Genomic DNA, 14,949 nt, shown 5'->3' on the forward strand with positions numbered 1-14,949 from the left:
CTCCCTACCTTGTCGTCACCACACCGGGGTCCCGATCGGTCCAGAGGAGCCTCTGAAGTCTTCATCCAAGCCCAAGCGGGGGGCTGAGGATGTCCATGATCGGGCTGAAGTCTTCATCCAAGCGGGAGCTGAAGAGGTCCATGATCCGGCTGAAGTCTTCTATCAAGCGGCATCTTCAATCTTCTTTCTTCCGGATCCATGTTCATCCCGCCGACGCAGAACATCCATCTTCACCGACGACTTCACGACGAATGACGGTTCCTTTAAGGGACGTCATCCAAGATGGAGTCCCTCGAATTCCGATTGGCTGATAGGATTCTATCAGCCAATCGGAATTAAGGTAGGAATTTTCTGATTGGCTGATGGAATCAGCCAATCAGAATATAGTTCAATCCGATTGGCTGATCCAATCAGCCAATCAGATTGAGCTCGCATTCTATTGGCTGATCGGAACAGCCAATAGAATGCGAGCTCAATCTGATTGGCTGATTGGATCAGCCAATCGGATTGAACTATATTCTGATTGGCTGATTCCATCAGCCAATCAGAAAATTCCTACCTTAATTCCGATTGGCTGATAGAATCCTATCAGCCAATCGGAATTCGAGGGACGCCATCTTGGATGACGTCCCTTAAAGGAACCGTCATTCGTCGTCTAGTCGTCGGAAGAAGAGGATGGATCCGCGCTGGAGGTCTTCAAGATGGAGCCGGTCGTCATCGGATGGAAGAAGATAGAAGATGCCGCTTGGAGAAGATGTTTGCCGGTCCGGATGTCCTCTTCTTGCCGGATAGGAGGAAGACTTTGGACCCTCTTCTGGACTTCTTCAGTGGATGTCTAGCCCACGCTTGGGTTGGATGAAGATCTTGGAGCCAGGACGGATCGGTGAACCTGGCATGGTGAAGACAAGGTAGGAAGATCATCAGGGGGGTAGTGTTAGGTTTATTTAAGGGGGGTTTGGGTTAGATTAGGGGTATGTGGGTGGTGGGTTGTAATGTTGGGGGGGGGGTATAGTATGTTTTTTTTTACAGGCAAAAGAGCTGAAATTCTTGGGGCATGCCCCGCAAAGGGCCCTGTTCAGGGCTGGTAAGGTAAAAGAGCTTGTAATATTTGTATTTTAGAATAGGGTAGGGAATTTTTTATTTTGGGGGGCTTTGTTATTTTATTAGGGGGCTTAGAGTAGGTGTAATTAGTTTAAAATTGTTGTAATATTTTTCTTATGTTTGTAAATATTTTTTTATTTTCTGTAACTTAGTTCTTTTTTATTTTTTGTACTTTAGCTAGTTTATTTAATTGTATTTATTTGTAGCAATTGTGTTTATTTAATTTATTGATAGTGTAGTGTTAGGTTAATTGTAGGTAATTGTAGGTAGTTTATTTAATTAATTTACTTCAGCCGGATCATGGACCTCTTCAGCTCCCGCTTGGATGAAGACTTCAGTCGGATCATGGACATCTTCAGCCCCCCCGCTTGGGCTTGGATCAAGACATCGGAGGAGCTCTTCTGGATCGATCGGTGAACCTGGTGTGGTGAAGATCTTCAGGGGCTTAGTGTTTGGTTTATTTAAGGGGGGTTTGAGTTAGATTAGGGGTATGTGGGTGGTGGGTTCTAATGTTGGGGGGGGGGGGTATTGTATGTTTTTTTTTTTACAGGCAAAAGAGCTGAATTCTTTGGGGCATGCCCCGCAAAGGGCCCTTTTCAGGGCTGGTAAGGTAAAAGAGCTTTTCTATTTTAATTTTAGAATAGGGTAGGGCATTTTTTTATTTTGGGGGTCTTTCTTATTTTATTAGGGGGCTTAGAGTAGGTGTAATTAGTTTAACATTGTTGTAATATTTTTCTAATGTTTGTAAATATTTTTTTATTTTTTGTAACTTAGTTCTTTTTTATTTTTTGTACTTTAGTTAGTTTATTTCATTGTATTTATTTGTAGGTATTGTATTTAATTTATTTATTGATAGTGTAGTGTTAGGTTTAATTGTAGATAATTGTAGGTATTTTATTTAATTTATTTATTGATAGTGTAGTGTTAGGTTTAATTGTAACTTAGGTTAGGATTTATTTTACAGGTAATTTTGTAATTATTTTAACTAGGTAACTATTAAATAGTTATTAACTTTTTAATAGCTATTGTACCTGGTTAAAATAATTACAAAGTTGCCTGTAAAATAAATATAAATCCTAAAATAGCTACAATATAATTATAATTTATATTGTAGCTATATTAGGATTTATTTTACAGGTAAGTATTTAGCTTTAAATTGAATTAATTTATTTAATAAGAGTTAATTTATTTCGTTAGATTAAAATTATATTTCATTTAGGGGGGTGTTAGTGTTAGATTTAGCTTTAGGGGTTAATACATTTATTATAGTAGCGGTGAGATCTGGTCGGCAGATTAGGGGTTAATTATTGTAGGTAGGCGGAGGCGACGTTGGGGCGGCAGATTAGGGGTTAATAAATATAATATAGGGGTCGGCGGTGTTAGGGGCAGCAGATTAGGGGTAAATAGGTATAATGTAGGTTGCGGCGGTGTACGGAGCGGCAGATTAGGGGTTAATAATAATATGCAGGAGTCAGCGATAGCGGGGGCGGCAGATTAGGGGTTAATAAGTGTAAGGTTAGGGGTGTTTAGACTCGGGGTACATGTTAGGGTGTTAGGTGCAGACTTAGAAAGTGTTTCCCCATAGGAAACAATGTAGCTGCGTTAGGAGCTGAACGCTGCTTTTTTGCAGGTGTTAGGTTTTTTTTTCAGCTCAAACAGCCCCATTGTTTCCTATGGGGGAATCGTGCATGAGCACGTTTTTGAAGCTGGCCGCGTCGGTAAGCAACGCTGGTATTGAGAGTTGCAGTGGCAGTAAATATGCTCTACGCTCCCTTTTTGGAGCCTAACGCAGCCCTTCTGTGAACTCTAAATACCAGCGGTATTTAAAAGGTGCGGGAGAAAAAAAGCCAGCGTAGCTAACGAACCCCTTTGGCCACAGAACTCTAAATCTAGCCGTTAGTGTTTCACTTTTACAAAAATAAATCTGGCTCTGAAAAGAGCCAAAGGCTGCAAGATGCCACCACCCTCTGCATATATCCATGCTCTGGTGCAGATTCAGGGCACATATGTGACAGGTGAAATACTTTGTAACAAAAAAAATTAATAGGCAAAAGGAGTTAAACTGTGAATAGAAAATCAGTTGCAGAATTGGCATCATAAATAATATATACAGTATAGTTTGTGTTTACTTCTACTATAAAAATTTGCTTTGTTCTCTTGGCATACCTAGGTAGGCTCAGGAGCACCAATGCAATGGGAGCTAGCTGGTGATTGGTGGCTAAGCAAATTTGTCCAGCTAGCTCCCATTGCTGCTCTCCTAATCCTACCTAGGTTTACTCTTAAAGAATACCAAAAAGAACAAAGCAAATTTGAGAACAAAAGTAAAACTGTAAAGTTACGATTGCACGCTCTTATCTAATGTCTGTTTTCTATGTAAGCTATTTTTATTTCATCTTCAAGGAAGATTTGCGAGAGGATTGATCGCATTATAATGGCACCTGCTACGCAACATGGCGACAACTGGAGGAATACAGTTTTTAAGGCAACAGTATGGTGTCTAAACTTGGAGAAGTCTGAGATTGAGGGGGAGAGCACGGAGACACACCAAGAATTGATACAAGATGCCCCCCTTAACTTAGATTCGGAGGAGTGTGTGGCGATGGACTCTATGCCCATCACCATGGAGCAATCCCCAATCTCTGCGGCCGAACAATCGGCTTTTGTGTGCCATACTGAGACCACTCAGGTGAAAATAGCTGAGAACAGAGAGGCGGTTCTGCGATCGCCCACGCATCTCTTGGATGTTCGATTCCCTGAGGCAGAAGGAGACCCGATCCTAGTGTCGGTTCATGTTGGTCTAGTACCAGAAGATTTCCTGGGTCTTGAGGCCCTCTATCCGCCGGCGGGTGGGAGAACTGGGGTCGGGTAAGAATCCAAGACATTAGGATTGTGGCCCAACGGCAGTTGCCGGGTTCTCCAGACTTCGTAGAATGTTTTTTAAAGCTGGAAATCCTTCTACCTCTATGCAAGGCCTGGCGACATTGAAGTAATAGCTGTATAGGACATGCTGATCTGCAGCAGAGCTGTAATGTGCCCCACTATTAAACAATATAACTACACAATCTAATGATGGCCTGACAGCCTGATATACTCGCTTTGTGACTTATGGAAGGGGTTTGTTAGCTTGCCTGTTTTTATTTCAGTCATTATTGGCTCCTTGTTACAGATACAAGACTTACTTCTATGCTGTTTGCCACTCTGGTGCCGCACAATTGTTTTACTACGGCACAACCATCTACTGTCTGGGTACTTTATCTTTCACTGTAGGGCCTGGGAGGCTGTGTAGGGCAGGGGTGACTTTTATTATATATTATTAGGCTGTTTTAGAACTTATACTTGTGCATTTTATTAGATATGTTCTTTAAGAGCTGATGTTATCTGATGAACAGACGGAGTATATGTTTAAATATGCATTACATATTCAATATTACCTCCTGCACGTTATAGATGAAGGTTAGGGGGTGAATTAACCAATTATGTTTGTTTCCAGATGTATAACACTCCCTGGTATACCTCAAAGCAGCTCCTCTGCTGTCAGCAGCCGAGACGGCATATATAAGTGGGCTTATTTATTATTATTATAGCACTTGTCAAGGAGAGCGGAGTTAGAGGTATATGTTGTGCTCTTTGACCCTTCTTGCACACTGCAACACTGGGGCCCCAGACTGTAGAGAAGTTTGACAGATCATCTAGATTACGATGTTCAATCCTTATTATTATTATATTGAGTTGGCTCCTGCCTCTGTAGGGCATATTAGCACTCCTTGTGACTAAGGCCTTTCCGGCCACTCAAATATCCTACATACGTTATATAAACGCAGCCACATTTTTAGCTTCCTCTCGTTTTTTTGGCTGCCGTATATATCTCAAATAAGGCATAAGTGTTAATCCTTAGGAATAGGACAAAACTAGTTTTATCTGTTGCTGTTATGGCAGATACTTATAGGTCGACGAAGGTCCTAAGTTGCTGTCATTATATATCACCTCCTATGCTCTGTAAATAGTTACCTAAGGCCCAGGTAGTTGCTCTACTGCAAATTTGTTTCTGCTGGTTGCCCAGGGTCAGTAAATTTTAAGTGTAGCACTACTGAGGATTTAACGAGCCTATCAGTTTTTAGAAACAATTTTAGATCCTATCTGAGTAGGTATTAGTAATTTACTTAAATTGTTTGCAATTCGAGGCTTCACACAGGCCTATAGTAACCTTAAGGGTAACCTTAAGGGTATATTGAGAAACTAAATTCAACACCCTCTCACTGTAGTCCTCACCATTTATCCCTTTAATGGGGTATGTGCACTTTTTATATATTAGAGGGATGTTTTCTATAGTATCTGAAGTTCAATGATGTGGACTCACAAGGACCTACATGTTCTTGTTCAAAATCTTTCTACAAAAACCAGGTCTCAGAATTCACATTTATTAGGTTATTTTTGACTTGTCCAAGTTAACATGTTTATACATAAAATGAGGTATCACACATGGCTATGTGCATATTCTCCCGATGAGGATCTACTGTGGTTCAAGGTTTCTAAGACATGCCTATGTATTATATGTATGAGTCTGGTTGTATGTCTATAGGCGTGTTGCCATGATTAATATCTGATTTTGTTTTTGTATGCTCTGTATACCTCAATAAAAAAAAATAAGCAGTAGATATTTTCTGACGTCTTTATTTTCTCCCATTTTCCGGACCCCTGTATCATGTGACAGACACCAGCCAATCACAGACAAGTATACGTATACCCACACATGCTCAGTAGGATCTTGTTCCCCAGAAAGTGTGAATATAAAAAGACTGTACAAAATTTGATAATGGAAGTAAATTGGGAAGTGTCTTAAAACTGCTGCTCTATCTGAGTCATAAAAGTTTATTTTGACTTGAATGTCCCTTTGAGAACAAAATTATATTTTCATGATTCAGATAGAGCAGGCAATTTTAAAGGTACATGCTCCAATTCTTAGACCCTGCAACTCTCACCACTCAGGAGCCGTAGAGGGAACAGCCAGTAATCCAGCAGCAGTCGCATCAACCAGCTGTGCAAATGCAGTTGCTGATTGAAGCAGTATTTTTTTGTTTAAAGGGCCATGATACCCAAATGTTTAAACACTTGCAAGTGATGCAGCATAGCTAAAAAGCTGACTAGAAAATATCACCTAAACATCTCTATGTAAAAAAGAAAGATATTTAACCTCAAAAGTTCCTCAGTAGCCACATCCCATTGTAAAGGACTTATAAGCAGCAAATCAGTATGTCTGTCCCGGGACAGCGGAAGGAGCGAGCTTTCGTGCACACTCATTTTATTTCCCTATTCAGTTTAAGGAAGTTTACTATGAAATCTCATGAGTTAAAGGGACACTGAACCTAAATTTTTTCTTTTGTGATTCAGAGAGAGCATGCAATTTTAAGAAACTTTCTAATTTACTCCTATTATCAATTTTTCTTCGTTCTCTTGCTATCATTATTTGAAAAAGAAGGGATCTAAGCTTTTTTGGTTCATGACTCTGGACAGCACTTTTTAATTGGTGGATTGATTTATCCATCAATCAGCAAGGACAACCAACTCGGAGAATCCCGCTTGGATAAAATCAAGCGTTCAATCTCCAGCCAGTCAGCTGCAGAGAATTTAGATTTGGATGTAGGAACGGACCTTGAATGAGAAGGTCCTGTTTCAGTGGCAGTTTCCACATTAGCAGAGATGACATTTCCACTAGATCTGCATACCAAGTCCTACGTGGCCACGCAGGCGCTATCAAGATTACCGAAGCCCTCTCCTGTTTGATTCTGGCAATCAGACGAGGTAGGAGAGGAAAAGGGGGAAAAACATAAGCCAGGTCGAACGACCAAGGTACTGCTAGAGCATCTATCAGTACTGCTTGGGGATCCCTTGATCTGGACCCGTAACAAGGAAGTTTGGCATTCTGACAAGATGCCATCAGATCCAATTCTAGTGTGCCCCATTGACGTATCAATGCCGCAAACACCTCCGGATGGAGCTCCCACTCCCCCGGATGAAAAGTCTGACGACTTAGAAAATCTGCTTCCCAGTTCTCTACTCCTGGGATATAGATTGCTGATAGATGGCAAGAGTGAGTCTCTGCCCATTGAATTATCTTGGAAACCTCTATCATCGCTAGAGAACTCTTTGTTCCTCCTTAATGATTGATTTATGCTACAGTCGTGATATTGTCTGACTGAAATCATATGAATTTGGCCAAAAGCCAACTGAGGCCACGCTTGAAGCGCGTTGAATATCGCTCTCAGTTTCAGAATATTGATTGGTAATAGGGACTCCTCCTGAGTCCAAACACCCTGAGCCTTCAGGGAATTCCAGACTGCACCCCAACCCGAGAGGCTGGCATCCGTCGTCACTATGACCCATGCTGGCCTGCGGAAGCACATTCCCTGGGACAGATGATCCTGTGATAACCAAAGAAGAGAGTCTCTGGTCTCTAGATCCAGATTTATCTGAGGAGATAAGTCCGCATAATCCCCATTCCACTGTCTGAGCAGGCACAGTTGCAGTGGTCTGAGATGTAAGCGAGCAAACGGAATGATGTCCATTGCCGCTACCATTAACCCAATTACCTCCATACACTGTGCCACTGATGGCAGAGGAGTGGACTGAAGCGCTCGGCAAGTAGAGGATTTTTGACTTTCTGTCCTCCGTCAGAAATATTTTCATGTCTACCGAGTCTATCAGAGTTCCTAGGAATGGAACTCTTGTTAGTGGAATAATTGAACTCTTTTGTATATTCACCCGTGAGTTCTTAGAAAAGCCAACACGATGTCCGTGTGAGATTTGGCTAGCTGGTAAGATGACGCCTGAATCAAAATATCATCCAGATAGGGCGTCACTGCTATGCCCCGCGGTCTTAGAACCGCCAGAAGGGACCCTAGCACCTTTGTGAAGATTCTGGGATTTGTGGCCAACCCAAAGGGGAGGGCCACAAACTGGTAGTGTTTGTTCAGGAAGGCAAACCTGAGAAATTGGTGATCTCTGTGAATAGGAATGTGAAGATACACACTTTAAATCCACGGTAGTCATATATTGACCTTCCTGGATCATTGGTAAAATAGTTCAAATGGTCTGTTTGTTTAGACATTTGAGATCTAAAATCGGTCTGAAAGTTCCCTCTTTTTTTGGGAACCACAAACAGATTTGAGTAAAACCCCTGCCCCTGTTCTAGTTTTGGAACTGGGCAGATTACACCCATGGTATATAGGTCTTTTACACAGCGTAAGAATGCCTCTCTTTTTGTCTAGTCTACAGACAAACAAGAAAGATGAAATCTCCCGCTTGGAAGAAAATCTTTGAATTCTAGTCTATACCCCCCCTGGGTCACGATTTCTAACGCCCAGGGATCCTGTACATCCCTTGCCCGATCGAAGAGAGAAAGTCTGCCCCCTACTAGATCCGGTCCCGGATCGGGGGCTGACCCTTCATGCTGTCTTAATAGCAGCAGAGGGCTTCTTGGCCTGTTTACCTTTATTCCAAGTCTGGTTACTCCAGACTGACTTGGATTGTGCAAAATTCCCCTTCTGCTTTGTGGCGGAGGGGGAAGGAGAGGGTCCACCTTTAAAATTTTGAAAGGAATGAAAATTATTTTGTTTGGCCCTTATCTTGACCTGCGGAAGGGCATGACCTTTACCTCCAGCGTACAAATTTGTGAGATCACTGGCACTCCCATGAAGCCTGGGAGTGCTACACACTAGGCCACTTATCCTCAGCCTTTAGTGGTTGAGAATTACCAAAAACAGCATTTGATCGGCAATCCCCATGCATGAAGAGTCATGCATCTACAGTAGGTGTACAGTTCTCAACCACAGACCTAAAGTACCCCCAACAGGCCAGGTTCTCATTGCTGAGCCAGTGCACAGGTGAAGTAATCAGCTGATCAGTAACCATGGTTACTAGCCTGCTCTCACCCATCAGCTGATTATTTAACCTGCGCTCTAGTTGAGCTATAATCAAAACCTGACATTTTCAGTCTACTTGAGAAACTTTGGCCTATTTAAAGTTAAGATAACCTGGTGAATGAAAGCCCATTTTTTTTTTTTATATATAAACAGGGGCACATTGCCCGTTTTTAAATAGGATAAAAAAAAAAAAAAAAAAAAAAAACTCATTCATGAAAGTTTACCTTCACTTTAAAGCAGTTAAAGGGAAACTGAACCCAAATTTCTCTTGATTCAGATAGAGCAGCAATTTTAAGCAACTCTAATTTACTTCTATTAATTTTTCTTCATTCACTTGCTATCTTTATTTAAAAAAGAAGGCATCTAAGCTTCAGAACTCTGGCCAGCACTTTTATTGGTGGATGAATTTATCCACCAATCAGCAAGAATAACCCAGGTTATTCGACAAAAATGGGCCGGCATCTAAACTTACATTAAAAAACCAAAAACTTACCTTCATGCATAAAGCATATACCTTGAATGTTTGCGTTAAGGACAAGTTAAAGCTTCTGTTCAAGATAGAACTAAAATGCTTTAGTTTTAGGGGCAGATGTACAAACATCAGTGGTTAGCTGTATAGAATAAAATAAAAAAATCCTGTCAGCTCTTAGCTGATCACTTAAAAACCTATTTGAGACCTATGGGTGAGACTTAAGACCTATTCCAAGATCTAATCCAGCCTACACTTACACTGTTAAGTACAAAAGCATTGCTTCAAGTGTAGAAAGGGAAAATATCTGGACTAATACATATTATATAATAATAACTTAAAGGGACAGCCTTAGCTGCAAATATCCTCTTGCACTGTTTCTATTCAAGCAGATTTCTATTTTTAAAAATAATCTTTTCTGGTCACTTTGACATGTCTGCCAAGCTGTGCCCACTGATGACATGATCTGGGCTGCATTAACGGCATCTCTAGTTGCAAAAGACTCACTAATTGAATTCAGACAGTCAATGCTATTAAGCAGAGTGCCTAGATGCAGCCCAGATTGTGATATTGGGTGGAGTTAGTATATGTAGAAATAATTTAAGTATGTCATTTTTTTGCTGTCTCTTTAATGCTAGGGCAGAGAACCTGCTGCAGGTGCTACCTTAGAAAACAGACTAATTCTATTACAAGGGATGTGAAAAACAAAGATTTTTTTTTTTTTTTAACCATAGAGCATGTAATTTTAAACTTCATTAGTGTGTTAAAACCTTGTTGAGAAGTAGTGAGCAGTTGTACCTACCTTAATAGTGATACAGGATGTTAATTTTCCAAACAGCAGTATAGTTTACCTTATGGGCAACAAGTAACACTTAACTTGTGAAGACTATTTATAAACAATTATCATTTTAATAAAAACATTTTTTTCTCTTTATCCGTCAGGTTTAAGAGACAGCTTAGGAGAAACATTTGGAAACAGCACAAGACATCTTTACCATCAGTATCTGTGATAAACTACATAAACACCAAGGCAAGCTACTATGAAAACTGCTTTAATTGTGGTGTAAGATCTGTACAGCATGTAACGTAACAGAAGAGAACGAGCAAACACAAATAAAAGACAAACATTAGAAAACAGGAGTTGCATGAACAGTTCTTGAAAGCTTATAAATTAAAAGGCTGTAAAACCACAGCTTTATGCTGCTTCTTCCTCAGCCTCCTCCTCAAACTCTCCCTCTTCTTCTGCAGTAGCATCCTGGTACTGTTGGTATTCCGATACCAAATCATTCATGTTGCTCTCTGCCTCAGTGAATTCCATCTCATCCATACCCTCCCCAGTGTACCAGTGCAAGAAGGCCTTTCTGCGGAACATGGCAGTGAACTGCTCAGAGATGCGTTTGAACAGTTCCTGAATGGCTGTGCTGTTACCAATGAAGGTAGCAGACATTTTAAGACCACGGGGTGGGATGTCACAGACAGCGGTTTTGACGTTGTTGGGGATCCATTCTACAAAGTAGCTGCTGTTCTTGTTCTGAACATTAAGCATCTGCTCATCCACCTCTTTCATGGACATACGGCCTCTGAACACAGCAGCAACAGTAAGATAGCGACCATGACGAGGGTCACAGGCAGCCATCATATTCTTTGCATCAAACATTTGCTGTGTCAGCTCTGGCACAGTTAAGGCACGATACTGTTGGCTGCCACGGCTGGTGAGTGGGGCAAAACCAGGCATGAAAAAGTGCAGACGGGGGAAGGGAACCATGTTAACAGCTAGTTTACGCAAGTCAGCATTCAGCTGACCAGGGAAGCGTAGGCAGGTGGTTACACCACTCATGGTGGCAGAAACCAGATGGTTGAGGTCACCATAAGTGGGAGTGGTAAGCTTCAGTGTTCTGAAGCAGATGTCATAGAGGGCTTCATTATCTATGCAATATGTTTCATCAGTGTTCTCTACAAGTTGGTGCACAGACAGGGTTGCATTGTAAGGCTCTACTACAGTGTCAGATACTTTTGGGGAGGGCACAACGCTGAAAGTGTTCATGATTCTGTCTGGGTATTCCTCTCTGATCTTGCTGATGAGAAGTGTACCCATGCCGGAGCCAGTACCACCACCCAAGGAGTGGGTGAGCTGGAAGCCCTGGAGACAGTCACAGCTTTCTGCTTCCTTCCTTACAACATCCAACACAGAGTCAACCAGCTCTGCTCCTTCTGTGTAGTGACCTTTAGCCCAGTTGTTTCCAGCTCCACTCTGACCTGGAGATAGAATAAGACAGTTGAAGTTGTTTAACAAAAAAAAAAAAAAAAAAAAAAAAAGTTTCTTTATTATACAATGCTAGATTAAAATATGATCGAGAGATCATACTTCATATCAGTCCCTTACAACATCTAGAAGACAAAGCTTTTTGCTGAATCCAAATGTTCAGTAGGTTCTGGGGTTGTGGATACACATGTACTTACCAAACACAAAGTTGTCTGGTCTGAAGATCTGCCCAAATGGTCCGGAGCGAACAGAATCCATGGTTCCAGGCTCAAGATCCACAAGAACAGCACGGGGAACATATTTGCCTCCTAAGACAAAAGTTATAGTTGTAACTTAAGGACCACAGTAAGATTACATAACTAATCAATGTATTAGTGTCTCCCATTTTACAGCCCCATGTATCATTTGACAATCACAGACTAGAATACTTATACCCTGTGAGCTTGTGCACATGCTCAGTAGGAGCTAGTTATGCAGAGTGTAATATACATAAAAAAACTAAATCATAAAAGTTAGTGTCCCTAAAAACATACATAGAACAAAGCAAATCTACAAGAATACTGGGTTACCTGTTGCTTCATTGTAGTAGACGTTTATCCTTTCTAGCTGCAGATCACTGTCACCATGGTATGTACCAGTTGGGTCAATGCCATGCTCATCGCTGATAACTTCCCAGAACTAAAAAACAAAAAAGTTTTATTCTTCTGTTACATATCACAGTGTGAATCATTCTACAACATTGCATTAATTGCCAATTAAACTAGTCAACAAAATAAGGTTGTCAAGTCAGCAGTAAAGGCTAGTATTAATTGTAAAGTCACTCAAAGAAATTAGAGTACTTAGGTTTAGTAAAATAAAGACAAACCAGTTCAAAAGCTGCATTTGTGCATCACAATTGCATACTGTAGAGATTTAAGGAAATCCCAGCTCAAAACACATTTAAATCAAATTACAGATATTACAAAGCTTGGGGAAAAGCAGATCTGATGCCAGTTAAACAAGTTAGTTTAGGAAGGAGTATCTAGAAAAGCCTGATTTTTGTAATCACACGACAAGCTTGCATCAAAGCTTAAAGGGACACTGAACCCAAAATTTTTCTTCTGTCATTCAGAAAGAGCATGCAATTTTAAGCAACTTTCTAATTTACTCCTATTATCAATTTTTCTTCTCTCTTGCTATTATTTGAAAAAGAAAGCATCTAAGTTTTTTTGGTTTCAATACTCTGGACAGCACTTTATTGGTGGATGAATTTATCCACCAATCAGCAAGAACAACCCAGGTTGTTCACCAAAAATGGGCCAGCATCTAAACTTGCTTTTCAAATAAAGATACCAAGAGAATGAAGAACATTTAATAGGAGTAAATTAGAAAGTTGCTTAAAATGTCATGCTCAATCTGAATCACAAGAAAAATGTTGGGTACAGTGTCCCTTTAAACTAGATGCAAATATGCTTAATACAATAGATCAAGCAATAAAACTGCACAGACAGCCAAAAGCCTGACCATATAGATTCAGACAATAGAAATGGGTGTTCCATTAACTGAATATAGAAAGCAACAGTGAGTTTTGTATGGAGTAATAATATTTCTACCATACATCTAAAAGACTATGAACATAGTCTAATAGTTATAATATACTGTATTCAAATCTGCAGCAACATATTGCTCCTAACCACCCCTCAGTGGTGTTATAGCGATGTTGTTTGTTTCACTAATTGGTAGTGCAATGGCTACACAACATTAACAGTTTAGTTCTGTAGAACAGTTAATCACCAATGTTTAAAGCATTAACCGTTAACAGTTCATGTTAGTGTTCTACATGAGCGTTACACACAAAACAAATTGCTAACGATATACAGACATGAAATTAGGGCTGTAGGAGTTAATGATAAGTGTTAACTGTCCACCGTAAAAGCCACATGATTCACTTAAAACGTTGTTTGCCTTCTTGTAGTTTAATAAATAGCACTTTAGTAAAACAAACAGCTCAGTATCAGTCAGCCTCTCATTTAATTAGCAATCCATCTAAGCATTTTCCTATCACACCTGCCCGCCAAGCCAGGTGCATTTCCGGCAACCGCCAACACGAATCAGATTTAAATTAAATTTAGTGATTGACAGTTACGCTCCCCTGAGTGAAGCCACGCCCCTTTCTGGTCTCACAACAGTGCAGCACGAGACCACCAAGAGGCGTGGCTGGCACGAAAGGGGGGGCGCGAAAAACCGTTAAGCTTTTAACCCCCCTATAATAGCAAAAAAAACGGGTTCCTTTCAATGAGAAAGTTAAATAGAAAGCAATATATGTGCATAAAGAATAAGAAAAACTAAGCCAATAAGACAAAATATTTGAGAGAAATGTAGAAAAACAAACAAAAATAAGCATAAAAACCATGAAATTGCCTGTTATGCCGAGGTAAAATAAAATGACTGTAATGGATAAAAAACGCGAATCTCACCTTAGCTCCAATTTGATTGCCGCACTGTCCAGCCTGAAGATGCACGATTTCCCTCATGTTGCCGGGTTGTTATAGAAGGCAAACAGCTTACCACAAGATCCCCAAAGGATTCGAAGAGCAACTGACTCCAACCGTCAGAAACAGCTCCTTTTATAGGCGGGTCTGGAAAGTTGACGAGAGTGAGAACTTACAGCCTATTGGTGGAGACAGGGGAGGCGGGTTTATAGTCGCATGCAGTCTATAGGGTTGATTGGATAATGAGCTATCAATCAAAAACGGCATCATTTCGTGGTCTAATTCTAATTCGTTGAGAGGTAGCTGTCAAAATCACCTTACTGTCGCCGCAGAACGCTGCTGATTGGTGGGATTCAAATGATTGACTGGCCTCCTGTTTGGTTGATTGTGTTAAGAGTAGGTGGGATCAACTTTAGCGTCTTAGTAACCACTGCAATGCGCTCGCGGGGCCAAGTTTAGTGAGTAGACGGCCTTCTCCCAAATCACAAACGTAACTACGCCTTTAGTTTCGCGGAGTTCCCTGATAATGAGTGGTCCCTTACGCTTATTACGGTTGTGAGGGGAGCCTTAGTTACAAGGCACCTGTGGCTTCCCGCGTAGTAGGCCTCTCCTGTTTCTGTTTATCCTGGTTACTTGTCCTGTTCAGACAAGCCATACTCTATTACCACAACCAGTGAATTAAATAACAACACATTCCTAAACATAAACCGTGGCCATGGTTTCCCC

General features: G+C 40.8%; 1 protein-coding gene and 1 long non-coding RNA gene across 3 annotated transcripts in view; one reads left to right on the forward strand and one right to left on the reverse strand.

Moving 5' to 3' along the window:
• LOC128642952 (uncharacterized) overlaps positions 1–10,666 on the forward strand; it is a 30,798-nt gene extending 20,132 nt beyond the window's left edge. Inside the window, exon 3 of one of the 2 annotated variants that reach the window (XR_008399735.1) lies at positions 10,432–10,666. This is a non-coding gene — a long non-coding RNA (uncharacterized LOC128642952). Of the gene's footprint in view, positions 1–3,501; positions 3,625–10,431 lie in introns of those variants that run through there. The other variant, XR_008399734.1, reaches the window with a different exon arrangement.
• LOC128642951 (tubulin beta-4B chain) lies at positions 10,526–14,362 on the reverse strand. The gene is made up of 4 exons (XM_053695850.1): positions 14,209–14,362; positions 12,322–12,430; positions 11,950–12,060; positions 10,526–11,745 (listed from the first exon to the last, which is right to left on the reverse strand). The coding sequence occupies exons 1-4, from the start codon at positions 14,263–14,265 to the stop codon at positions 10,685–10,687; spliced, it is 1,338 nt and encodes a 445-aa protein (XP_053551825.1). The 5' UTR covers positions 14,266–14,362; the 3' UTR covers positions 10,526–10,684.
• Positions 14,363–14,949: the final 587 nt, after the last annotated feature.

The sequence above is a fragment of the Bombina bombina genome, chromosome 12 (genome assembly GCF_027579735.1).
Source record: "Bombina bombina isolate aBomBom1 chromosome 12, aBomBom1.pri, whole genome shotgun sequence".
NCBI classification, from domain to species: Eukaryota; Metazoa; Chordata; class Amphibia; order Anura; family Bombinatoridae; genus Bombina; species Bombina bombina.